This window comes from Petaurus breviceps, unplaced genomic scaffold (genome assembly GCF_028583685.1).
Source record: "Petaurus breviceps papuanus isolate PSGF00001 unplaced genomic scaffold, PetGlider_PUasm1.0 38, whole genome shotgun sequence".
NCBI lineage: Eukaryota > Metazoa > Chordata > Mammalia > Diprotodontia > Petauridae > Petaurus > Petaurus breviceps.
Window position 1 is genome coordinate 20,315,925 of NW_027186304.1, and position 27,161 is coordinate 20,343,085.

General features: G+C 36.2%; 1 protein-coding gene across 5 annotated transcripts in view; it reads right to left on the reverse strand.

Moving 5' to 3' along the window:
- Nucleotides 1–27,161, reverse strand: part of GNAL (G protein subunit alpha L) — a 529,947-nt gene that overhangs the window by 113,562 nt on the left and 389,224 nt on the right. For all 5 annotated transcript variants that reach the window (XM_069099618.1, XM_069099621.1, XM_069099619.1 and 2 more), the window contains one exon: nt 22,387–22,484. In XM_069099618.1, coding sequence (XP_068955719.1) covers nt 22,387–22,484 — 98 coding nt within the window. The remainder of the gene's footprint in view (nt 1–22,386; nt 22,485–27,161) is intronic.

Sequence of the window (27,161 nt, forward strand, 5' to 3'; positions counted from 1 at the left end):
ATCTATCTATCTATCTATCTATCTATCTATCTATCTATCTATCTATCATCTATCTATGTATCCATCTATCTATATCTATGTATCTATCTATGTATATATGTAATATATGTATCTATCTATCATCTATGTATCTATGTATCTATCGATCTATCTATCTATGTATCTATCATCTATGTATCTATCTATGTATCCATCTATCTATGTATCTTTCTATATCTATATCTCTCTATCTATCTAGTGTGTGTGTGTGTGTGTGTGTGTGTGTGTGTGTGTGTGTGGTTTTCCTCTAAACAATATAAACTCTTTGAGAGTTAGGACCTTTTTATGGGGGGTAGGGAGAGAAGATCTTTGTATGCTCATACAAAGTATAGTATGTTTACTGAATTGAAATTAATTTGTCAGTGGTCAAAGAAACTCTTTAAAACTATAATTTTTGTGGGTAAATGATTTAGGTATAAAGAATGATGTTATAAGCAAATGAGAAGAGCAAGGAATAGTTTACCTGTCAGGAAAATGGAAGGAATTTTTGACCAAAGAAGAGAGAGAACATCACGGAAAGCAAAATGGTTAATTTTGATTACATTAAATTAAAAACATTTTGCACAAACAAAGCCAATGCAACCAAGATTAGAAGGGAAAGAGAAAGTTGGGGAAAATTTTTTTATAGCCAGTGTCTCTGATAAAGGTCTATTTCTTTTTTATTTTTAAGCAATTGGGGTTAAGTAACTTGCTCAAGGTTACATGGCCAGGTGTTTCTGGGTGGGTGCTAAGTATCTGAGCCCAGATTCGATCCCAGGTCTCCCAACTCTGGGGTGGGCACTCTTACTCACTGTGCCACCTGGCTGCCCCTAAAGGTCTCATTTCTAAAATACATAGAGAACTGACAGAAATTTATAAGAATACAAGTCATTCTTCAACTGACAAATGGTTAAAGGATATGAATGGGCAATTTCCAGAGAAGAAATTAAAGCTATTTATGATCATGTGAAAAAATGCTCTAAGTCATTATTGATTAGAGAAATGCAAATGAAAACAACTCTGAGATGCCACATGAAACCTATCAGATTGGCTAGCATTACAAAACAGTAAAATTATAAGTGCTGGAGAAGATGGAGGAAAATTGGAACATTAATGCATTGTTGGTGGAGTTGCAAACTGATCCAACCTTTGTGGAGAGCAATTTGGAACTATGCCCAAAGAGCTATAAGACTGTGCATACCCTTTGACCCCACAAGAGCACTACTAGTTCTGTATGCCAAAGAGATGATAAAATTGGGGAAATGATCCCCATGTACAAAAATATTTATAGCAGCTCTTTTTGTGAGGGCCAAGAACTGGAAGTTGAGGGGCTGCCCATCAATTGTGGAATGGCTGAACAAGTGTGGTATGTAATGGAATACTACAGTTCCAAAAGAAATGATGAGCAGGCAAATTTCAGAAAAACCCTGGAAAGACTTATGTGAACTGATACTGAGTGAAGTGAGTAGAACCAGAAGAACATTATACACAGCAAGAATAACATTTGTGATCACCATATTTGATAGACTTAGCCCTTCTCAGCAATGCAAGGACCTGAAACAACTCCAAAACACTCATAAAGGAAAATGCTCTCCATATCCAGAGAAAGAACTATGGAATCTCAACGCAGATCGAAGTATACTATTTTTTCTCTCCCCGTTTTTTGGTTTCTTCTTTCTTGTGGTCTCCCCCTTTGTTTCTATTTTTTTTTAATTAAAAAAAATTTTTTTTTTTGCTTTTTTGGAGGGGGGAAGGCAGGGCAATTGGGGTTAAGTGACTTGTCCAAGGTCACACAGCTAATTTTTTGTGTTAAGTGTCTGAGGTCAGATTTGAACTCAGGTCCTCCTGACTCCAGGGCTGGTGCTGCCCCAGTTCTAGTTCTCCTTTAAAACATGACTAATGTGTATGTATGTTTAATATGACTGTACACACAGCCTATATCTTACTGCATGCCATCTTGGGGAGGGTGAGTAAATCTAGAACTCAAAATCTTATAGAAGTGAATATTGAAAACTAAAAACAAATAAAAATATACATATAGTAATAAAACTATAATTTTCAGGAGAGTTGCCAATCTGCATCTTTGGAGAGAGTTTCAGTTCCCTACACTCACAGAATCACCAGTACATATCAAATATATATGTATATACACATGTCCTGTTTTGTATTAGAATTCTGGAATCTTTTAAAATAATGAAGAATGGAATATAGAGGTTGGCCAGAGTTTAGAGATTTATATCTATTTATTAAATCGGTAAGTAGGAAATTTTGTTATTCCATCTAAAATAAATCCATTTCTAACTTTTTATATTGAATACAAATATAAGAGGATACGAAATAATACCTGTAATATTTTTCATATGATAAAGACTACACATTGTATCTACTGCATAAAAACCCAAAGATACATTTGTGTAGCTATCTCTCTATATCTGAGAGGAACATGGATGGTAGCAGTGAACACAGAGGGATGGTGCAGGGACGGTGCATGCAAATTGCACGAGTGAAAAACAGCACAGCCATACACAGCACAGACATTTATAATGACTTTTATCCCCTTTTCTCTGCTTGTGTTCAATATCAAAAAGTGACAAGTAGATACATTTTAGGTGAAGTGACAGTAACATCATCTACTCACTTCCTTTTAACTTTACAAATGGATAAACAGCCATCTAAACTCCAAATAACCTCTATTTTCCACTTTCCATTATTAAAAAAAAGATCTGAAACTTTTTTACATAAGCCAGACTTTACATTTTAAAAGAAGATGCCAAGATCATCACATGCAGTACTCTTTAGTTTCTCTTTGACTCCTAATAAAGGAAAAAAAGCTTTGAAAAGTGACTATTAGTTATATGTCATTTCACAACATCTCCTCTCTATGTCCCCTTCTTCCCACTCACACAACCAGAACAGTAGTAAGTTCTCTTCAATGGACTACAATAGCCTTCTAACTGATCTGTCTCCTTACCTCAAGTCTCACTCTGTCTATAACATTCTCCACTCAGGTGCACAGGTAATTTTTTTGGAAATGTAGGTTTGACCATGTCATCCTGTTATACATCAAGCTCTAGTAGCTCCCTATTACCTCTAGGATTAAATACAGAGTCCTTTGGCATTTAAAGTTCTTATAATTTGGCCCCTTCCTACCTTTCCAGTCTTCTTACACCTTATTTTCCTTCACACACTACATTCTTAACAGAGTGTTTGGCACAGAATATGAGTTCAATAAATGCTTATTGACTTGATGATATTCACACTCATTTTATTTATTCCTGGTAGTCCTAAGAAAAGGGAAAAAGGAACTCTAATGAAAGATATTTTTAGAAGGAAATAAAATATTTTAGCTAGCAAAAGAAGATAATTTAAGGATTTAAATTATTCAATCTTTCTATATCATATTTTAAGAAAGAATGATAGAGTATATCTATAAGTATATCTATAAGAGTATATCTTTATCTAAACTCGCTTGAGATGGTTCTACTCTGACAAAAGTATAATATTCTATTACTAGGAGGCAGGGGGTGGGGAAGTAGGGAATACTGTGGCAGAAGCTATGAAAACTGACAAGATTTATTGGTGGCACATTTTGCTGACTACATTGGGTTCATCTATGACAGTGTTTTTTTCACTTATGTTCAAATGCTTAAATGTCTCCCTTTCTATGTTGAAGGAGGAGGCAACAGTATGGTGAAAAGAGCACTAGATTTGGAATCAGAGGACCAGGATTTAAATCCAACACTGCTACTTCTTGTCCCTGTGACCTGGAGTGAGTTACTTTGTATCCCCGTGCCTCAGAGAGAAAAAGGACAATAAATGATTTTTTTTTTGGCAAAGCATAAAAAAATGGCAAAAAGCTTTTATTTCAGGTGCTTGCACAATAAATATTTTACTATTAGTAACATTTCATAGTTACAAAAGGTCTCTTATTTTTAAAAGAATTCTAGCTAGTCTATTACTCACTGATAAACACTTCACTCCCTTGCCCTTTACATCCCAAGTTAGAACATTAAACTTATCTTCGATATATCATTCTTTATTAAATTATTCCAAAGAGAACCCCGCCCTTTAAATTTCACTAATGTTAATCCTTTTCCCATCTTCCTTGGCTACCACTAAGCAAAAAGTCAATATTTGAAATTGTTGATTCTATGCTTTTATACCCCAAGGATATTTTTTTCTGGTGTGACTATTCTTTCCATGGACTCAGTTGCACCGCTTCTGCACCCTAGTAAGATGATCTCTTAGAGATGCTGAGGCCAAAAAACGTATCATTCCCATAACTAACTTGGAGATGAATCTCTATGAACTAAGTTGGGCTGGACATCAGAAAACAACATCACCAAGGGCCCAGCACTGGAAACTTTTCCAGCTTGGTAGGGTCTGCCAGAGCTTGTGTTCCACTGGTGGAGCCATTATTTTCCAAACAAATTGAAAAAAGAGAGTTTGGTCCTAAAATTGGAAAGCAAAATTTTCTTCTTAATATAGTGAATTTTTACATTTAGAAAATTTGTGTCTCCTTTACATGCTCAGACCCAAAAGAAAATTCTTTGTTTTTCTTTATACTAGGTGGCTGGGGTGGAAATGGGATGAGGAATCTCGAGGAAAAAAAGAAGAAAATGGTGATCATGGCAGTCTGTTTGAACTTTTAAGTATTATGAAGATTACAGAAATAAAAGAACTTTAAATAAAATGAAGGGTTGAATTAATTTTTTTGTGCTCATAAAATATGATTTTATTATTTAGCAACTGAAGGATAATCAACATTTTTATTCAGTTAAATTTTATAGCCTGTCACAACTGTTCCCAAGGACAGGTCCCAAGGACATAATTTGAAAAACAGAACACCTGAAGGAAGCTTATCTTTCTAATGAAGGCTGCAGTGCTGTTTTCTGTTAGTGTGATTGAATCTCATCTCATATGTAATTACATAAATGTGTATAAATTTTAAAAGTCACAGAACCATATATTCTTATATTTGAAAGGAATCTCAACCCTCTACCTGAAGCATGAATCCTCTCTACAAAATCTCTAACAAGCCCAGCCTCTGCTCAAACACTTCTAGTGATGGGGAAATTTCTATCTCCTGAGGCAACTCTTTCCATGGTTTAACCACTCTAATTATAAAGTATACTTTTCAACTAACCCTAGTCCTGTTGAGTCTGGCTCCTGGGATGGAATACTTATATTTCTACTTTCTGTTTCAACTACGCTTCATTCTTTATGCTTTTGTTTTTTTCCACTGGGTATTTAGACATCTGAAGTCATATTAAGTCTATCCTTAAGCTAATATTTAAACCAGGATACTATTTTAACAAGCTTAAATTCTTAGGAGGCTTGACTAAGATCATTAGAATCCTTGATTTTGCAGCTAGGAAAGCTGTATTAGCAACTAAGGTCCAAAGCAAGTAAATGACTTACTAAGGGTCAAATGGTGACTTTCAGAATCTAGGTTTTCTGTGTTTCAGTGCAATACTCAACACATTATAGGTATTTATCAGTTTGAACTCTGTTCATTTGTGATATAGAGGAAACATGGTAGAAGGGGAGTGTTGGAGTTGTAATCACAAGACACAAATGTCAAAATCCTGGCTCCAAAGTTTACTGGATCAGTGACCAGTTATATGACACCTTCTGAGATATAAAAGAGGCATCATAGTCCGTATACCACTACCTATCTCACAGTGTCGGGTAGGACAAAATCTTGCAAAATTTAACATGCTATGTGAATTATTGTCATTTAATGGGATAATTTTACCAGTGAATAGAATTAACCAAGGTGGAATTTCTTCTACCAGTGCCAATCAACTTCTTTCTCTGCAGCTTAGAGTCTTGGAGGGAATGCCTGGGATACTGAAGGATAAGGTGCCTTGACCAGGGTCATACATTCAGTAATTGTTAAGGGTGGTAAGTGAAATCAAGCTGTCTTGACTCTATGGCAAGCTCTCTGTCTACAATGTCATTATATTTTTCAGTAAACCAGTTAACATTATTTTAAAAAAACAAACAAAAATTATTTAGAAAGTTAAAGAAATTATTAAAATTGTTCATAACTAAAAGCAGTTTGGGGCAGCTAGGTCATACAGTGGCTGGAGTACTGGTTCAGAATTCAGGAAAACCTGAATTCAAATTCGACTTCACACACTAGCTGTATGACCCTGAGCAACTCACTTAACCCTGTTTACCTCATTTTCCCCTCTGTAAAATGAATTGGAGAAGGAAATGGCAAACAACTCCAGTATCTTTGTGAAGAAAATCCCAAATGGGGGCACAAAGACTCAGACATGACTGACTGAATGAATAATAACAAAAAAAGCAGTTTAGACCAGTGAAACTTTACAAAGATTTTTTTTTCAAAGCACGTTCTTCTCAATAGCCTAATATAAAGTTAATCTCTTCCAGGAAGTCTTCCCTAGTTAATTTTATACGGTTCTGAACACGTACTTAGCCGAATTCTCTTTGGTACTTATGTACAGCTTCAACTGTACATTGCGAAAAAATTTGTTCTTTATTAGATACCTCTCATCAGACTGACTTTGCTTTGAATAGAATGTAGACTGAGGTTTACCTTTACATTACTACATAAATACATACACATAGTAATATGTACATAGATTTGTAATCCATGTGCATGTCCACACATATATGCCTTTCAGTGTCCTAGTTAGTATTATTAAAAAATAATTATTTAGGAAGTTAAATAAATTATTAAAATTGTTCACAACTAAAAGCAGTTTGGGCCAGCTAGGTGGTGCAGTCGATAGAGTGCTTGGCCCTGGAGTCAGGAGGACCTTATTTCAAGTTTCTGATTTCAAATCTGGCCTCAAACACCCACTAGCTGTGTGAAACAACTCTGTTGTTTCCTCATCTGTAAAAGGATCTGGAGAAGGAAATGGCAAACCACTCCAGTATCTCTGCCAAGAAAATCCCAACTGAAGTCACAAAAAAATTAGACATGACTTTAAGACTAAATACCACCACCACATATGTGTGTATACACGCACACACACACACACACAAAGTAGGTATAAGGTGATTGGGAGAGGAGTACCAGAAGACTGGGGAATTAAGACAGTCCATCTGAATTTGATGTCTCACTTTGGTGGCACATGTGAATTTCAATAGCTGAGAATTAAAATGCTGGAATATTTAATGTATATTATGAAGCTGGACTTCATGTAAAATTCTTAAATTACAGAGTAAATCTCTGATGTAAGTGAAGGGTTACAGAGCTAATTCACTTTCCTCTCAAACCATCAATTTATTTTTAAGGGGCAGCTAAACCAAGATGGAAATAAGTATCCCACAGTGCTTTCACACGTATAGACAGAACTGTTTTTTGTGCTGTCATAAATCACAAACACAACTGGCACTCTTCTCAGCAGCCTCATCAGAAACACCTAAGACTGAGGACCAGGAGACTGGATTACGCCATTTCTCTCCAAGGTGGTCTCTCTAGGTCAGTGATTATGAGAACTGCTGGCGCGTTGTGGGGCTAGCATGGCATGGGTTCTACCTATTTGGCTGAAAAAACACCTTAATTTCAGCCCCTGCTGCTGTCAAAAGCAACTTTAAGTCAGTGTTTAAAAATTTTCTTTAAGTAATAGGGAACATTATAGTAAACTACATAACTTATAAAAGTTCAGATAATCTACAGATACAAATAGAATTTACCCAACCCAAATCCTAGGCAAAATTGTGAAATAACTCAGAGAATCCTAACCCACTTAAAAAGTCTCACATATTCTTAAATCCCTTCCCTATCAAAACCTGCCCCTAGGAAGCAAAGCAAAACAAATTTACGCTGAAGTGAAGACAAATAACACCTTAAGGTTTTTCCTCTTTTTTCACATCTTTAACAGAGATAAAATCTGTGGGGAACTTTAGGAAACTTTCAGGAGAAACTTTAGGAAAGTTTAGGAAACTTTCAGAAGAAAGGTAGCATTTCTTAGGCGAAGTTTCCTAATCTTTAGAATCATGCTATCGAGGTGATTTTTATATGTGTGTGTGGGTAAATAATATATATGTATATATATTATATATGTATATATAAACACTTTTCAGGGCTGCTGGATCTAACACATTACACAAAGTCTGTTTTATACATGGACCCATATTTTTACATGTGAATAATTTATGTTTCCCATTTAATCTTAAAATGGAGATAGGCCAGAAAAATCTATATACAACATACTACCAAAGACCATTCATTAAGATATCTGGCTAATTCTGCCAATTCTCAAGTCTTCATTTTTATCTATGTTAGATGAACTTGATCCATACTTGAGTTTCTTCAGATTTAAAAAGTCAGAAAAATAATATTAACCTCACAGCTTACTGTGCTTCAGGATTTAACAAAGTAAGAAAGTAACCCTAAGACCATTCAGAGGCTACAGGTAGTATAAGGTTATATAGCAGCTTTGCTGCTAGAGGAATGAATGATCTGGAATATGGATCATAAAAGTGTTCTTAGTCCTGTTTCTGCCACTTATTGTTCACAGTGCAAAATCAAGAACCTAAAAAAGTCTATAAAATCTCAAATCTTGGAATCCGATATATGATGGAGAACACCTCCCCTATGCCCTATGAAAATATGTGTAATTTGGAAAAGCACAATGTAGACATTCTTGAATTCAATTTTCCAGTGATTGAGGGGTGATGATATTTTTTACACTGGATCCTTCTTTATGAAATCTACTATGTGTCATGGTCTACCAATCTCCAAGATACAGTATATGAAATTGCCCTTTAAAATGGTTAATAAATTGGTTTTCACATAATTTGATCACTAATGTTTCCTTTTTATGTATTTTAATTGTCTCTAATTTATGCCCTCTGGTAATGTTAATGTTAGTGGTGGCTGTATAGTTATTTTTTTAGTCACGTCTTACTCTTCATGACCCATTTGAGATTTACTTGACAAAGATCCTTCTTTAGCTCATTTGACAAATGAGGATACTGGGGCAAAAAGGTTGAAATGACTTGCCCAGAGTCAAACAGCTAGCAATATCTGAAGTCAGATCTGAATTCAGGTCACATGGCTGGTAAATGTTATGTGACTGCGGCCAGATTTGAACTCAGGTCCCCCTAATGTCAGGGCCGGTGCTCTGTTCACTGCACCACCTAGCCACCCTCAAAGACAATATCTTTGAAACAAAGTAAGTTTTTTTGGGGGGATCAATTAAATTCTAGGGTCAGAGGTTGTTTTTTTTTAAATTGTTCATGTGTGTGCATTGGAGAATGGTGGATTTTGAACTGAAAGAGACCATAAAGGTCACCTAGACTAATTGCTTCATTTTACAGTCAGAGCTAAGTCTCGAAGAGTTTAATTAACTTTCCAGGGTCACACAAGTAAACATGTCTGACCTCAAATCCAGTGTTCTCTCTACCACACTCCACTGCCTCTTCTGTGTACTGTTCATTTTCATTTCTATAGAGGTTAGTCACTAGGACAATTCTTTAAGGAAATAGAGCAGTAACTTACAAAAGGCAAATACATAAATAGGAAATGGGTAATCCAAGAATATAGCAATGTCATACTTTAGAACAGAAAGATGAGATTATAGGAAGCAGTTATTCAGTTAGTCACATTACTAGGTAAGTTAAAGACGATTTAGATGCTGTGGAGAAGAGAGAAAAAAGCTGCGTCTATTTTTTCCTAATTCTAGCACATGCTGTATTTATGACTAGGCAGCTAGCCTGTACAGCAGATGGGCACCAGGCCTGGAGCCAAGGGGGACTCGAGTTCAAATGTGGCCTCAGACACTACCTGTCTAACCCGAGGCAAGTCACTTAATGCTGTTTGCCTGAGTTCCCTCATTTGTAAAATGAACTGGAAAAGGAAATGGCAAACCACTTCACTATCCCAAAATGCTGAAACAGCAACATATTGATGATCACAATTATCTGCAATAATATGCTATTGCGATATAACTATAAAATGCATTTGAGATGCACATCTATGTGTAGTGCACATCTGACATCAGAAGGCTCCCGAAACGCTTAGAGAGAAAAAATATTATTAAACAGGTATAAAAAAATAGGATACAGCAACCTGAGAAATAAAGAGTAAAAAGTCATCTATTGGCTTTGGAAGAGAAGTTTTCACAGATGTTCAAGAATTTACTGTGTTTTTAAAAATAGTTTATAGCTGTGAAATACTCTTCTCAGTGTGAAGCAGAGACTTGTTGCATGATTTTCGTTATAAGGAGAAATAGTTCAAATCTTTCTTCCGTTACAAGTCAAGTTGTCAGAACTCAAGGCGAAAATCCAGCTTGGTCATGGTTTTTCATCTATCCTAAATTTTCTGTGATATGCTAATATGACAGCTATGTTGAGAGAGGGGACAAATCAAAGGTAGAATATGAGGCTTCTCCTGCTGGAAACTACAGCTTTAATTCATGGATCATTAACAAGAATCCTTGCCTTTACCACAGTGTCTCCACTTCATCCTTTATCACTGAATCTATTTTTGAATGACAATGTTGAAAACTTACTCAACATGTTTCTAAGACTCAAAATTTGGTTTATAATTCATTTGATACTTGTCACTGAGCTCTTTTTTACTTTCTGAGGAGAGTTTTTAAAAATAAAAAAAAATTCATTAATTTAGATTCTTCTAAGTCAGAACTCTCTATGATCTGGGTAATCACATGATATAATTCATCAGATAAACTAGGATCGGCACCGATAACTGGCGGTTAGCATAGGCTGAGCCATGTGTCTCAGACAATCATAATCTCTTTACTGAAAACTGTGATAGGTGCTATTCAGTTAGGGGACAAATATAAATGGATGATTTACAGATAGGTGGTGCAGTAGAATAAATTCTAGACTTTTAATCAGGAAAAACCTGAGTTCAAATCTAGTCTCAAACAGAGTGACTAGCTGTGTGACTTTTTGCAGGTCACTTAAACTCTGTCTTGCCTCAGTTTCTTTAACTGCAAAATGGGGATGATAATAGGACCCAACTCTCTGGTTTCCTGTTAGGATTAAATGAGATAATATTTATAAACACCTAGCATAGTTAACATAACCTAACATATAGTAAACAGTTAATAAGTACTAGTTCATTCCCTTTTCTTCCCTCCTATAGTTGAGGTCAAGAAAATAAATGAATAGAAGGGAAGAAAAAGAAAATATAATTTTATTTCTAACTTTCTTTGTGTGGGAAGACTGTACAGATTATCTAAGTAGTGCTGGTCCATAGTGATTAGGTCTAGGGAGAGATACAGGTCATCTCCCACACCCTTGATTTGTCTCCAATATAAGCCCTCTCCAGTCATCTAGGCCTGAATCTCAGACCATGAGCATCATATTTCCATGTTGGGATACAGAACTGTGGGGTCATATGTCCAGGTCACTGTTAACCTAGGAGGGAAAGGAGAGAGGGAGTCCATGCCCATTAGTTTATTAAATTACCTATAGGGTATCAATACCACTTTGAAAGTCTCAGATACCCTAAAATGTTGAGATCTAGGACAAGCAACTTTTAAGGGATTAGGCGTCATAGCAACAACATTTCTTGGATGGAGGGCACAGGCTCTGATGACAATGCTATGAAAAGGGTCCCCAAAGGATTAAAAAGGGGAAAGGGGGACAAAAATAGACAGGAATAAGAGGTGCTTGATATAAACTATCTACTTCACAATTTTACCTTTTGTTAATACAATTTCACTTCCTGTCTTGTCAACAAAGACTAATTTGGGAGCAATGAATCTTAAATACAACCAATTCCATTGTTGATAAAACTGAACTTTTCACACTGAACCAAGAATATTCTTTCCCCCCTGCTCTCATAAATAGATTCCAGTTACCTGAATGTGACAAAGATTTGGTTTTAGAGGTAAAAATGAAAGCAAGCTGAAGGAACTAGCAGAAATGGAATTGGAACCAAGAGTTTCTTTTTCTCTACTTTTTTTTTCCACTCTACTGAACTAAATCACCTGATCTGTGACACTGGCGGACTCTTGCAGCTTTGCTCTTTTCTATTCCCCTTTAATGGCTCAATCAATAACTCCTGCAGTGTTCTGAAATGCACTGAATAAGACTGTAAATAAGTAACAGAAAAATTTCAGACAGCTCCCACCAAAACTACTTGAATCTCAAGCAATACTCCTGAGGTACAAGTCTCAGTAAAAAACCCGAACATCTTGGGACAGCTCTCATCAAAACCATCTTTATTTGTGCTCTTATTCTGGCTCGCTCCTTATTTTATCTAAATATTTCAGAAACTTGGAGGGCCTAGAATTGGAAAGGTTAGTTAACAGTGAGGCACATGTTAAGACACACACATACACACAAGTGGATTTAGCAGAGTTGACTGGAAGTCAAGAGGCTGGGTTCTGGTCCTATCTCTAACTCTAATCAACCATGAGATCCTTGTGTTAGTCACTTCAATTCCTCTGACTTTCAATTTCTTTGTCTCCAAATCAGAGAGATGTGAGCTGTAGAACTTCGGTTTTCTTTTAGCTTCCAAGCTTGAATCCCTATTCCTTCAGATGACAACTTAGTCAGGTGATGATCTAGGGGGATCAGTATGTATGTAAAGAAAGACGTGCAGGCAGTTCTAGTGAACACTAACTATCTTCTTACCCCAGAGTATTTCCCTGTCCAGCACCGTGTCCATGATAAAGCTACAAGGCAGGCTCCTTAACTCATTTCCTCTGGCCAGAGTGAAATGATCTTAAGTTTGAAAACTAAGATTTTTTTGGTTTACCCCATTTTTAGGGAGAATTAAGCAACTCAAGTCAAAACAATCTTATCCGTTACCATTCTTTTATATATTATCTCTTAAAGTGGTAGGGAATGGTATATAGCATATTAGTTAGGTAATTTACTAAGTCGTTCTTTCTCCACATCAGGCATTTTCATCCCAACTCTCTTTCTGACAGTATAAATACTGAAATTTGTCTGCTTTCTTCCAATAAACTTATGCTTAGGTTAACAGTAGCTTACTGTTTGCCAAGTCCACCAAGTTTCCCTCATTTTTCTTATAATTTCCTATCATTACCAGTACAAAACCCTTGAGTGTAGCCTGAACCAGATTAAAATATATAAGAAATATTAAAAAAAAACAAATAAAAATAATACAACATAGGTAATGTTACTTTGCGGTATTCTAAGTTAATAAGTGGCCTTCACGGATTGGTCTCTATTTGAGTCTGACAACACTCCTAAATCAATACCTATCTTCTTTCATTTTTCTATATTCTGCTGCTTCTGTCTCCAAACTGGAGACAGCTTTAAAATGTATCCTTTCCCTCCCCATGGCCACAATACAAATTTATATTGGCACAGGACTTTGTCTTCATTACTCACATTTCCTCTTCTCCAGTCCAACTCAAAATTACCCATTTACACTAATATTGTCTACCTTTCTGTCCACAAATCTGTTAGTCAAAAACTTTCTTGGCTTTCTCCTTGTTACAGAAAGTTCAAGATTCTGCTCTTTGCACAACCCACACAACGTAACATCCATCATCTCCCACTCCCTTCCAGTCCACCTAAGCCTCATTGCTCTTTTGTTTCCTTTGCCAGCTCATGCCTTAATGCTTCGTTATTCCTGCCACCCAATGAAAGAACAACACGTTGCTACAGAAAAAGCTTAGCTCTTCAGAGCACATCCACGGTCTGTGCTTTTAAAGAAGATGACAGCTTTGAAGAATGAAGTAACAATGATGATGATAAAGCACTGATTAAGGGCTTACTACATGCCAGGCATTGTGCTAAGTGACGGGATACAAATATATATAACTAAGCAAGAGCGTACCTGCCATCCAGGAGCTTATACTCTAATGAGAAATAACAAACACATCAATATTATTATTAACAAGCTTATGTTATTCATATTATTTATGCAGTGGAAAATTCCATTAATATTTTTTTAATCCTTCATAAAGGGAAGATAGAAAGTGGGGGAGAGGGATGGCAGGAATAAATGGGACATGAATAGAACACTGAAGTAAATTTAAAGGAAGAATGGATCAAGAATAGAATGAGAAAAGAAAGGCTGAAGTACCTATCTAGTGTTTCTAAATTTATATCTGTAAAAATATTCATACACATGCATGTATATTACAAAATACATTTGTTCTATCAAGAGATCAATTTTCTTAAAAGAAAAATAAGGAATGTCAGTGCTAGACTGGAAAATAGGAGGACACAAATTGTAGTATTTTTTTTTGGTGTTTGTATGGGGCATAATAATTTAATCCATACCCAATCCAACAGACATTTATTGAAGGGTTTATAATGTACAAGGAATTATGCCAATTGTTGAGACAAGCTGCAAAGAAGAATAAGACATGCTTCCTATCCTAAAGAATCCAGTAATTTGGGGCAGCTAGGTGGTGCAGTGAATAGAGCACCAGCCCTGGAGTCAGGAGGACCTAAGTTCAAATCCAGCCTCAGACACTTAACACTTACTAGCCATGTAACCTTGGGCAAGTCACTTAACCCCAATTGTCCTGCCTTCCCCCCTCCAAAAAGCAAAAAAAAAAAATCTAATAATTTAGTAAGACAGTGACGACATGTTCAGAATTTGAATGTGTGCAAGATATAAAGTGTTATAAGAATTCCAAGGAGGAAGGATAACTTCCAGATGGCACAATCAGAAAAGGCTCTATGGAGAAATATGCTTCTCTATGTTGATCATGTTCATTACCTATCACTCTTCCTTTTGATGCACCGCCTTTTTTTTTTTTTTTTAAAGCAATTGGGTTTAGGTAACTTGCTCACGGTTACACCACCAGGTGTTTCTGGGTGGGTGGTAAGTGTCTGAGCCTGGATTCGATCCCAGCTCATCCTGACTCTGGGGCCGGTGCTCTTACTCGCTGTGCTACCTGGCCGCCCCTCGATGCACTGCTTTTAATAGGCTGTTGATTAGCAGGGAAGTGCCTGCTCTCCCAGCTTCTTGTAGTTTAAGTGACTGAGGCTTGGAAGGGGATCACTGGTATAAATTTATATTTGGGAGTTCCAACAACAAATTTATAAAAGGAGCCCTCCTCCAGCCCCCATTACAAAAAAAACCCTAGGGTTTACTCCTCTCCTTCCTCCTCCCTCCCTTCCCCAATGTTATATCAGCAGTAGTATAATTTATTCTTAAGTTGTATTTCTGGTTCTATTTACCAATTCAAAATTAGTATTCCTTACCTAGGTCATTTCATCTGTACTCAATTTCATTATCAATACCAACATAAATAAAATGATCAATATCATCAATTGATATAATTTTATTTATGATAGTACTGATAATGAAACTGGGAACAGGGGAAATTATGTTATCTATGTGGGGGTTTTCTGAATGATTGGCTAGAGTTTAACTAGAGCCTTCTAGCTTTCTACCTATGCTCTCTATTCCTACTCTCCCAGGGGATCTCTCTCACTCTGCCTTCACGTGAATGCTTCCACACCCAGCATTTACTCTTCTCCTAGGTTCTGTTTCTGGCTTTACAGACTTTCCCATCACACTACAGCTATTGTCTCAACCTGGAACATCCCTCTCCCATGCTGGCACTCTTTTTCCATTGATGAATTCCTCCCAGTGTTCCCGTTTTGGGGAGAAGTCCAGCCAAGTCAATTTTAATTCCTCTCCCAACTCTGCTTCTGACTTTTTAGACTTGAACACCATGCCCCTTGTATAGGTAATTTCTCCTCCCCTACCGCTATTCAGCTCTATTCTCTGTGTTATCTTTTCCATTAGAATGTAACCTCCTTAGGACAGAGACTGTCTTTTTGTTCTTAATTTGTATCTTCAATGGCCAGTATAGTGCCTGGCACACAACAGGCACTTGATAAATGCTTTTTATTTGCCAACATTGACTCCATGATCTGCTACTTTCATGTTGTTGGGTTTTTTTTTTTTTGCTACTAACCAGAATCCTTCACCATTCTGACTTTTTGTCACTATCGATTTGAAAATCTTCAAATTCCCACTACTTAATTTCTCTGTTCTTGCTCCAGGGCTGCTGATCATCAGTGAGAAAAATAATTAAAATAATAGGATTTGCTCCACTATAAATTCATGGTACATAATCTCACCTGGGACATTACTGCTGTGTGACATTAATTCTACTATGCTCCGATTAATACCTGATATCATTTCCCCCAACAATTGTTCCAAATCCTTTCTTTTTACTTAACATTAACAATATTCAAAACTTACTGAAATTATCTAGTTTCCTAGATCATAGAAAAGATCAGACTTGATCTGTCTGTCATATCTTCTTCATTCCTCAAAAATATTTAGCAGCATTACCATCTGGCTAACTCTTTAACCTGAACTGTTGACCTCTTCTCTCAAGCCATGCCCTCTCTCTATGTAACTTCAATATCTCCTCTTTGTTGGATTCTAATCTTTCAGCAAATATTTTTAGATCTCCCCAAATCTAAGAAAGCAGTTCCTTGAACTTAAAAAGTTAGTTCATTCAGGTTTAGTTTTCTTTTTCTATTTCCTTTACCTATTCAACTTCTGAAAAAGTTGTCCAATGTCTATATTTTCTCACTTTGGTTATTTAGTTGTGTCTGGCTCTTCATGGTCCCATTTGGGGTTTTCTTGGCAAAGATATTGGAATGGTTTGTCATTTTTTTCTCCAGCTCATTTTTTTTACAGATGAGGAAACTGAGGCAAACAGGGTTAAGCAACTTGCCCAAAGATCCTCAACAATCTAGTAACCACTACATTCAGTACTCTAGTCAGAATTCTCCTTACTTTCCTGTTACCTTCTGATACTACTAAATTCTTCCCATCTCTTTTTCCTTGGCTTTGGAGAGAACACATTATTCTGGGTCTCTTTCTATGTTCCTAACCACTGATTTTGGCAATGATTTCACCATTGCCATTGGGGAACAAGTAGAGTATACTCTATTATTATTATTACTCTACATCTACATTATTTTATATATTATTATATTATATATTATTATTATTACTCTATATCTATACTAGTAGAGTATACCTATTCTTAGACTAAATTAGATTACAGACACTTCTTGTTTTCCCTAAATGGACCTTTCAGCAGAACTCTAAGAAAAACAATTTTTATTTCATGGGAATGTGCCAATGGACATGGGACAAGCAGGGAAGGCGGAAGAAAGAGAATTGCGTGCTATGGAGGAAGGTACTGGCACAGTTCAATGGGAGCTGGGACAGAGAAGTAAGAGCAGGGTGAGTAGGAACCTGCAAGTGGCCGGGGCTAGCCACTTGGAGGCCTGGCCAGAAGACATATGGGAACCAGACATGAACACAGTCAGGAGAATATGGGTGATATGCAGGCTGAGGAAAGACATGTGGTCTCCAAGTGCTGATGGCCTGAAGACAGACACATGGGTGGGCAGGTGGATGGTGCAGGGCAAAAGTTTCCTCTCTCTTGGAGAAGGAGGCCTCAAGCAAAGCCTCTATCTGGTGGCAGTGGTCTCCCTGAGCCTCCATTCTTCTGCTTTCAGTTGGAGGGTTTTCTTAAAAGGGCTTTTTGGGGAGTAGGGTGGGAGGTCACTGAATGTCAAGCTGAGGAACAGGAGTGAGAGAGAATACACAGTACTCTATAGAAAAGTTAACATAGGTGTGTTTCAGAATGCTTTATGTAAAGTTGAATTTGCCTAATGTGAAAACTATCTATACAGAATATATAATTAGATAATAGACAAAACATATTTACTTATGAACATTATATTACATATAAAATGTTTATAATAAAAATAAATAAAACAAATAAATATTAAATCACTATATAAATATGATTTATCATCATCACTTACATTGTCACTAAGGGTATGTATTCTGAATAGGGGATGTGATTAGGGAATTAATTATAGGAACAAGGCAAAATCTGGAAGTGATCCATATACTACTTAAATTTTCTCTTAACCTTCTTGTGGTTAACTTCAAATTTTCTTTATTCTTCTTGTGATTACAATGACTATCCTACAACGAGATTTGCTGACAGGATCAAGGCTACCCCCAAATTGAGTAGGTAAGAGTAGCTTGATTTTGCTAATGATTTACTAATATGCATTAACTTTGAAAAATTCAATTAGAAGCATAAAGAATACAATGCCTGATTTGCTAAAGTAAATATTTTACAGACAGCAGGATACTAAATAGGAGGAAATGAAAAAGAGTCATTCAGGCAGGTAGGTGTGTGTGGTTTGTGATCTTTTCTGTTTGGAAAGAACAATCACATTGAGATCAGAGATTCATTGTGAGTAAAATAGGAAATCAAGAAAAATTGCTATGAAATTTGTTTTGGATAGTTCATTTTCAAATTTTTCATTTGCTTATAACCTATATTCTCAGACTTAAATTAGAAACTAATTAAAAACAAATACCCATCAATTAATCAAAGACTGATACTTAGGATGTGCCAGGAAATGGCAAAGAAAATAGCTGGAGGCACAAAGGAAGGCAAAACATTGTCTCTATTCTCAAGTAGCTCACATTTTAATGGAGGAGACAATATAGAAAGAAGTAAATAATGAACTTAAAAATACATTCTGAGTACATGGAAGGTAACTTTGGAGGGAAGGCATTAACAGCAGCAGGGTTTGGAAAAGACCTCCATCAGAAGGCAGGATTTAAGTTGAGTGTTCGGAAGGTAAGTGTTAGAGATGAGGAGGGAGACAATATCATGCATGGGTGGCAAGGCAACCAGTGCAAAGACATGGAGTTAGGAGATGTAGTGTCATTTGTGAAGAATGGCAAGGAAGCCAGTGTCACTGGATCATGGAGCATATGGAGGAAGGACCCAGGTTATAAAGAGTTTTATACACCAAATAAGATTTACATTTGCTCTTGGAATTGATAGGGATTTGCTAGATTTTACTGAGTAAGGGGTTTACACAGTCAGAGCAGTTCTTTTAGGATGATCGCTTTGGCAGTTAAGAGAAGGATAGGCCAAAACAGGGAGATGAGACAGGGAAGTCAACCAGAAGACTAGTAAGATAACCTAGACATAAGGTAACGAGGGCCTGAATCACAGTAGTGAATGAGTGAGTGGAGAGAAGGGGACAGATACGAGAGATCTGAAAGTAGCAATATCAAGACCTGATAAGTTTGGATAGGTGAGGTAAGCTAGAGGAAAGGAGTAAAGGATGACTCTAAGATTGTAAGACTGGGTGAACTGGATCATGGTGGTACCCTGGGTGGCAATATGGAAGCCGGAAAGAGTGAAGGATTTGTAAGAGGAGGTTGATGAGTTTTTGTTTGGACCTGCTGAGTTTGAGATGCCAAAAGACATCCATGTCTGGATGACCAAGAGGCAGAGAGATGAAGAAGGAGGAAGATTGAGAAAAGGGCATTAGAATGGGCAATTAAGAGATAATTGACAGCTTCAGGGAAAGCAGTTTCAATTAAATGATGAGTTCAGAAGTTAGACCGCAGAAGGCATGAATGAGAGGAGAGGTGGAGACACAAGTACAGATGGCTTTCTCCAGAACTTGAGCAGAGAAGAAGAGAAGCATTGATAGCCAGCAGGTAGTGGGGATGATTGGCATAAGCAGGGGTTTTTAAAGACTGGGGAAACATGAACTTTGTAGAGAGCAGAGAAGGAACCAATAGATAATGAGACAGTGAAGATTAGAGAGGGAATGGTGACGTCAGTTGGACGGTGAACTAAAGATGCGAGATGTGTGGGATGAAATGTGCACACAGAAGGGTTTGCCTTGGCAAGGAGAGGGGCCACCACTTCATTCAAGACTTGTATGAAGGAGGCAATATTAGGGTAATATGTCTGAGTGACGTGAGATAAGGAGAAGGGAAGAAGAAGCTTTCAAAAACTGAAGACAAATGGCATATTTACGTATGCCTGGGGACTTTTTCACTACTATTTCTGCTCTGATTTATTTTCCCTTTTAACATTTCATATGGGTAATTCAATATTTATTTTCAAGGTAGGTCCTGGCTCAGGATTGTATTCTTGTGCCAGAAATCCAACCTCATGGCTCTTGGCCCACTAGAACTGCAGCTACTTCAAGGAGTTCTGGTTTCTCTGGGGGTGTACCAAGGAAGCAACTCCAAGGAATAACCTTTTAACAAGAGGCAGAGCAAAATAGAGTACACTGGGGAAAGGAGAACAGAGTTCAAGTTTGATTTGGAATAATTACTTTGCAAATTTTTAACCTGGAAGCATAGTTATGGAGTTTATGAAAAAGATGGGTTTACTGAGACTAGTTTCAATTTCAACCTCTCTTCTAACTCTGTGTGGCATTAGGTAAGCCATCTAACCTCTTGGTTCTGATTTACTTTGCACTCGAGTAGAGAGTATTAACATGACATGACACTGAAAAGAACCGTTAGTCCAGATGAATAACTATAAAATGCTTACCAAAAGGCTCTCGTGAGACCCACTTGTCCAAAGTCAGTCATGATTTATGAAACAACTACAAAATTTTGCTCATTTTAATTTGTTTTACTATTTGTGCTCTTTCAATGGGAAACTGGAAAAAATTAAAGAATTCTGTGGCCTGAAATAGATTTTAATTTTCACGGTCACCTAAAGACGCAGTGGTTTTTTAGCCCAGTAGACTTTTATTTATTTGTTGCAATACTTTCCTTAGTGATAAAGGTAGTAATAAGATAAAAAAAGTAACTAACCTGTTGATACCTTGGTGCCTCACCTTTCACACCAAAACAATGTTATTTTGCTAGGAAATTATTTGCAAGTAATATTTGTTAAAGGCAGTGTATTTATTATCCATTTAACTTTTTCAGAAAAAGGTCTAGTTGGGGAAAAGTCCTTGGTAACTGTCTAAAAGTACACAATGGAGATTTTTGCATTTCATGATTGTATAGATACTGATTTATGGATAATATTGTGATCTAGATTTATAAATTATTTCTCAAAAACATTTGATACAAAATAGTATTAAAAACTAAAGTACATTCTCACAATAGTGGAAAGATTGTTCAGTGAAAAGAAATTATCATATGTAACATTTCATGATTATTTGTAGTGAAAAATATTTATAATGTTTCCTAGTGGCATTATTTTACAACTGATTTATCTGGGTCTCAAATCAAATGTACCTGAGAAAAACACTGAAGGTAATTTCACAACAGGGAAATCTCTTCATGGTGATATTTTTTAACCGTATGATTTGGTTTCAAGTTTATCTTATAGTGTTACTTATAAAGTTTCTCTTAACAAAATAAAGATCTTTTAAACCTAGTATAATAGAATAGAAAATACATTTGATTAACACACTTGATTGCTTCCTCCTCTCTCTCATAAGTATCAACTTAGTTTTATTTGACAGAATGAAGACAAGATCCTTGAGAGCAGAGGCTGGCTGTTTTATTTTTGTCTGCATTCCTTGACTACTACAGAAGGCTCTATACAGTTTCTGCTGTTTGATGTTTACGTTTGGTTGTTCTCAATTGGGGAGGTGATGCTATTCATTCTCATAATGGAGGGAATAGGGAATTGGACCGGAGTTTAGTAAAGAAGGAGGATGGTGAAGTTTCCCCAAGCACTCCAAAATCAGGTCTTCAAAATGTGGCTTGATTATTTAGTAAGAAGTATTGTGAATTCCCTGATTATTAGTCAAATCTATATTCAAATACATGTCTGAGAATATATTCCAAAGAAAAATGTAAATCCTTTTGGATTATCTGCCCTTCTGCTCCCCTCTATCATCATGTCAAATTTCTCTTTTATTGCACTTAAAAACTAAGTTATATTTGTAGCTATTGAAAAAGCTATATAAGAGTACTAATGAAATTCTTGGTATCAAAGTAATTAAAATACTTAGAAATCTTGCATATTTAAAAATTTCCTGAAGCAAACTGTTTTCTAGTTGTTTTTAGATGTGTCTCTATTTGTAACGGCAGAAGAGAATGGATGAATGCCTCTATCAGATGATAAAAAGAGTTAATTCATGAATCAGAATTCTCTTCATGGTTCTGTGGTGAAGAATAATCATTTATTTTCTTTAGAAAGACCTGATGCCTTGATTACAAGTATAGGCAGCACTGAAATAAATGGCTGAGTCTGGGTCCCTGCTATGAAATGCAAGACACTGAAATTTAAGGATTTTAATGAAAAATCAAATAAAGGACAATGAAAATTCTGATGAACATAAGACAGCTTAATTAAAAAAAAAGAAATTAGGATGTTAACTAGTGAATTTGTTCTTTGTATCCCCAATACAGATAATGATATTATTGGATTTTGACAAGCAATCCAAACAAATAAGAAATTTTTATTGATTCTCATAATAAAAAGGTCACCTGCTCCCCCCCCCCCCATGTATATGTATAAAAACATGAGCAGGATTAAGTAGGCAGCATAAATCATGAATATAACTATTCTTCATAACTATTTTACACGATGACATTCTTGGATGTAAATTGCACAAAAAACAAACACTTACTACTGTGCACAGTCAATCAGTTGGTATTCATTTGACCTCTCGAAGCATGCCTTTACTCCTTCGTCATCCCAAAGCTTTTTTACATGATCAAAGAATTCCTGAAAATTAGAAGTTATAGATTAGAAACCACATAATTTGCATCTTTTAAAAAGTTAAGCATAAAATATTTGCTTCCAAAAATTTACAAGGAGAAAATACAAATTTTAAAGGGGAAAAAAGTAGAAAGTTAGTGGTATTCATAACTGTAAATATAATAGCTCTACAACTTTTAGATTCTCAATTATCAGTAACTTAACATTTCAACCTCAGCAGTTCAAAAAATATACTATAATTACAGGTGCTGCCTTAGTTCCTGTCATTTAGATTTTATATCTTAGTCATGGTTATGTCAAAGACAAGGGAGAGAAAATGGATTACTGTGGTTGCAAAGAAATAACCCTAAGGGAAAAAATCATTCAAAATATTAATTCTTAGAAATGTTGAATTATTTAATCCATTTCAAAGTGGCAAAAACGAATCAAAAATGGTATCCATCCGCACACGCTGAACAAGTGGTCACAGCACTAATAGCAACTGCATTTGGGAGTAGAGGATAGGAGTTAGACTTTGGGAACTTAAGAGTGTGGAAACTCTCTCTCTATATATATAATGCCATGCTGAGGGATATCAGCAAGTGGTCTATTCCTTATGCCTTAATGTCACTTCAGGTAGTTTTCTCAGAGGTTAAGTGATTTTTCCATGGCCACACTGATATGAATCAGAGGCAGTATCCAAAACCCAGGTTTTCTTCCTGACTTCAGGGCTAGCCCTTTCTCAACTGTACCATATTGCTTCTCAGCACCTGAATAACATATTGATAATTATAATGAATCATTTTTCAAAATGATTGTTTTCCTAGTTTTAGAATAAAGGTGGATCTATAGATTTATATTTCTGCAATTACGGAAAGTCAGGTGGTTAAAGTAGCAAGATAACTTGTAGATTTTTTTTCACATTATATTTTACTAACAAAATGAACCTAGACCATTAAAGGTCCTTGGAGAAAAATTAAAAGTATAGAACCACAGAATTATGAATAATATTTAAAGGTGTCAATAATACACAACAAAACATATAGAATCTACTGTTGGAAACTTGAATCCATTCACTAACAGCAACAATAGACTTAAGCACCTAGTCTATACGGCAAGAAGGATATTAATATGGAAGTATACTGAAGTCCTTCCACACTAGAAAATGGGGCTATAAAGACAAAAATAAAGCATTCCCTGCATTAGATAAATTTAAATTCAACTGAAAGATAATAAATGTACACGGAGAAGTAAATGCAAGCTAACTTGAGGAGAGGGAAAGCACTAACTACTGAAGGAATCAGGAAAAGCTCCACATAAGGAAGTGAGGCCTGATGGTAAAACTTCTGAGAGGCAGAAGTGAAGATAGTGTATGTCAACAGCAGGAATAGGTAGTTTGTAAAAAGACAGAGAAACAGGAAATGGAATCTGAGTTAAAAAATAGCTAACAGGAAAATTTGCCTAAAAAACACAGTATATATATATATATATGTATATGTATATATACACACACATATATACACATACATATATACACACATACATACACATATATATACATATAAACACAGTGTATAAAGAGAGAATGAATAGGAAACAAGACTAAAGTCATGTTGGAACTCGACTGTGAAGGAAAGTGGTGTTTATATTTTAACCCAGAGCAAAAGGTAGTCTCTGAATATGTTTGACTGATGACAACTGTCAGGCTTATGCCAACACCTGGTTATGAAGTCATGGCTGAGAAATAAAATTAACATCTGTATTCATGGCTACATATTATAGGAACTATATATACATATATATATATGTAAAGCTATGCACACTGTGGCATGATAAAACACACAGCATAATCAATACAGGTTCAATGAGGAAAAAATAACTTTGATTTAGGAATAATTCAGGCATATTACTTTGGAGAATAATTTGTTCTAGAATTGTTTAATGATAATGACTTTAAAAGGAACTCTGGATTAGGAAATCTAAACAAAATTAAGACCCTCATCTGCCTCCCTTAAGGTATTATTAATAAGCCAAAGTGAAGCTGGCATGGGGAAAAGGTTTTACATTACATTAAAATCTTTACATTAAAAATGTAGTTTTTTTTATACATATGTATGTGTATGGATATGATCTTTTTTTAGTTCTTCTTCTCTTGCCAGGTGAATGTTTTACTACTGATGTTGTCTTAGGTCTTGGTTATCCCAATCCAGTTACATTTATGATAGATTAAACCCAAAGTTTCTGGTAGAGAAATAGAATATCTGGGAATATCTCTAGAATGCAGAGGTATCAGCATTTGTGGAATTTGCTTCGATAACCTACCTTTGAGTATAACAATCACAGTCTTGAACCAGAAGCCCATTTTCAAGACACGTGCAATAGTTGCCCTCCCCTTTTGGTAAATTCTAGCTTCTCTAATTCTTGCTCTAAATTGACATCAGAGCCATATTCCCTCTAGTGGCCACGTCACCTAAAATCCCATTAGCTAGTTCTCCATGATCCCCTTTCTTGAGCTGTGAAGTCCCATGTTGCTCCCACTATTCCTGGACTCCTTCCCAAGCTTTTTTTTCTCATGGCAGATATTCAGCTCAGCCAGAACTACAATAAGAGACAAACCTTGAGGGCAATGAACAGCTATTATTTCCCTAGACTAGCTACTTGAACTCAAGTTGATTCTTCTAGGCTCATAGATTTAGAGGTAGAAGGTCCCCAGGGAACCTCATCATCAACCTCCTTATTTTACAGAAGAGGAAACTGAGTCTCAGAGAAACAAAATGACTTGCCCAAGTTACACAGCTAGTAAGAGGTAGGATTTGAACCTATTCTTCTGACTAGAGAGGCAATGAGATTTTGTACTTCCCAAAGAAACAGTTTTCTAGGATCCTGGCTTGCAAAAGAAAAACTGCTTAAACATACAGCCACCACATAATATCACCCTCAAGTAAAAGATGGAAAAATGAAGTCTAGGTTTTATGTTGTCATAGCCTATGTTGATGATTGTTTATACCACTAATTTGGATTTTCATAGTTATTTAACTGTTGTATTAATGAATACTATGAATTCTTTACTATATTGTATAATGGAGGGAACTAGCCCATGAGGGTTGAGTCCTTAGAACATATGCAACATCCACATGGAAGCTTCATGATTGTCTGCTGAGATGGTCCAGAGCTTGCATACAAAGGGCTCAATATGAACTCTCTCTTCTCTGGAAGCTTTCAAGTGAGGGGGAAGAAGTGTTCAGGGTCTCTGGGTCAATGAAGAGCTATGACAGTTTTATCTTCAGCTACCATGCAGCCTTCTCAACAGTGTCTCTGTTCTTTTTTTTTCTTTATATTTGCTCTTTCCTTATCAAAAATGAATGTTAAACCATCCCTCCATTCCTGTATAACCTTTGTAATATAGTATTATGATCTTTTAGCTAAAATTGTCATTTTGATAATTATAAGTACCCAAAATAACTACAAAGGACATATAAAGAAAGATGTTATCTGCATTCAGAGAAAGAACAGATAAATAGAAGCATATATAGATTGGTTTTACACGTACACACACACTATGTCTAATGATAGCCATTTCTAGGGCGCAGAAAGGGAGAAAAAAGGAGAAATTCTATTATATATTTATGATAACTCCATTATATATTTAAAAGGAATTGCGAGTTGTATATAATAGATTTGCAGTTTACAGGCAACAGATTAGTTTACAATCTTGTGAGCTTTAAAAGGTCAGAGGAACCAAAAATGTCTGCTCATCAAACACAGCCAACATTTGCAATAGCAGAATCTGGGGAGGGATGCGCCCTGAGGAGTAACCTAAGTGATACAGTCCAACACTGATTTGACTAGTGGTCAAGATACTACATTCTGGAAGGGATCAACTCATCTATCAGCTATCTAATGCTTAGAACCTGGTGAGGGCTCTGCAAAAGAATAAAAGGACCCTCCCCCTCCTCCTCCAGGCCAGAGAGATTGCCTTCCTCCCTTGGGTTGTTGGGGGAATGGCTTTTGTTTTTTGTTTTTTTAAAACAAGCACAGTTTGACATGGAACATGTGGAAATGGAGATCTGATTAATGGGGTAGGTGTATTAGGTTGCTCTAACAGAATAATAATCTGGCTACACTCTGGGGGTCAGTGATCACCTGAAGCCTGCTGTCTGAAGAAAAGGAAAGAACAGATTACCTGCTTTAGATTATCTTAGAATGAAAACTTTTCAGTTACTTTGCTACCTCTCTAAAGCACAGCTATTGATAGTTCTCTGAGTGGAAGCATTTAAAACATTTACATTTACATAAAACATTTAAAAAATTTACATTTAATTTATGAAAGAGTCTAGGTAATACTACTGACTTGGAACCCTAATAAAAGGGTTTTCATGCAGTCTTTAAACACCTCCCTTACTCGTTCCTTCATTTTCCCACTCCCAATAAAAATATATAGCACAAGTAGTCTTAGTGGGAATGAAGCAGGAAATTATGGGCATAGTCTGTGACGTATATTCACCTGACAAATGATACAGGATACATTTTCCCTCATTTAGTACACATGCTGGCAAAAAAGTCTCATGTTTTGTGTACCCTGAGTCCCAGAGTGGCAGGTAGTTTTGAGGAGAATGTTGGACAGTATTCAGTGAGAGGCCTGAGTGGGTCCAAGAGGTCCTTCACCTAGGTGAAGTTGAGTGGGGGCGGCGGGAGAATTTTTTG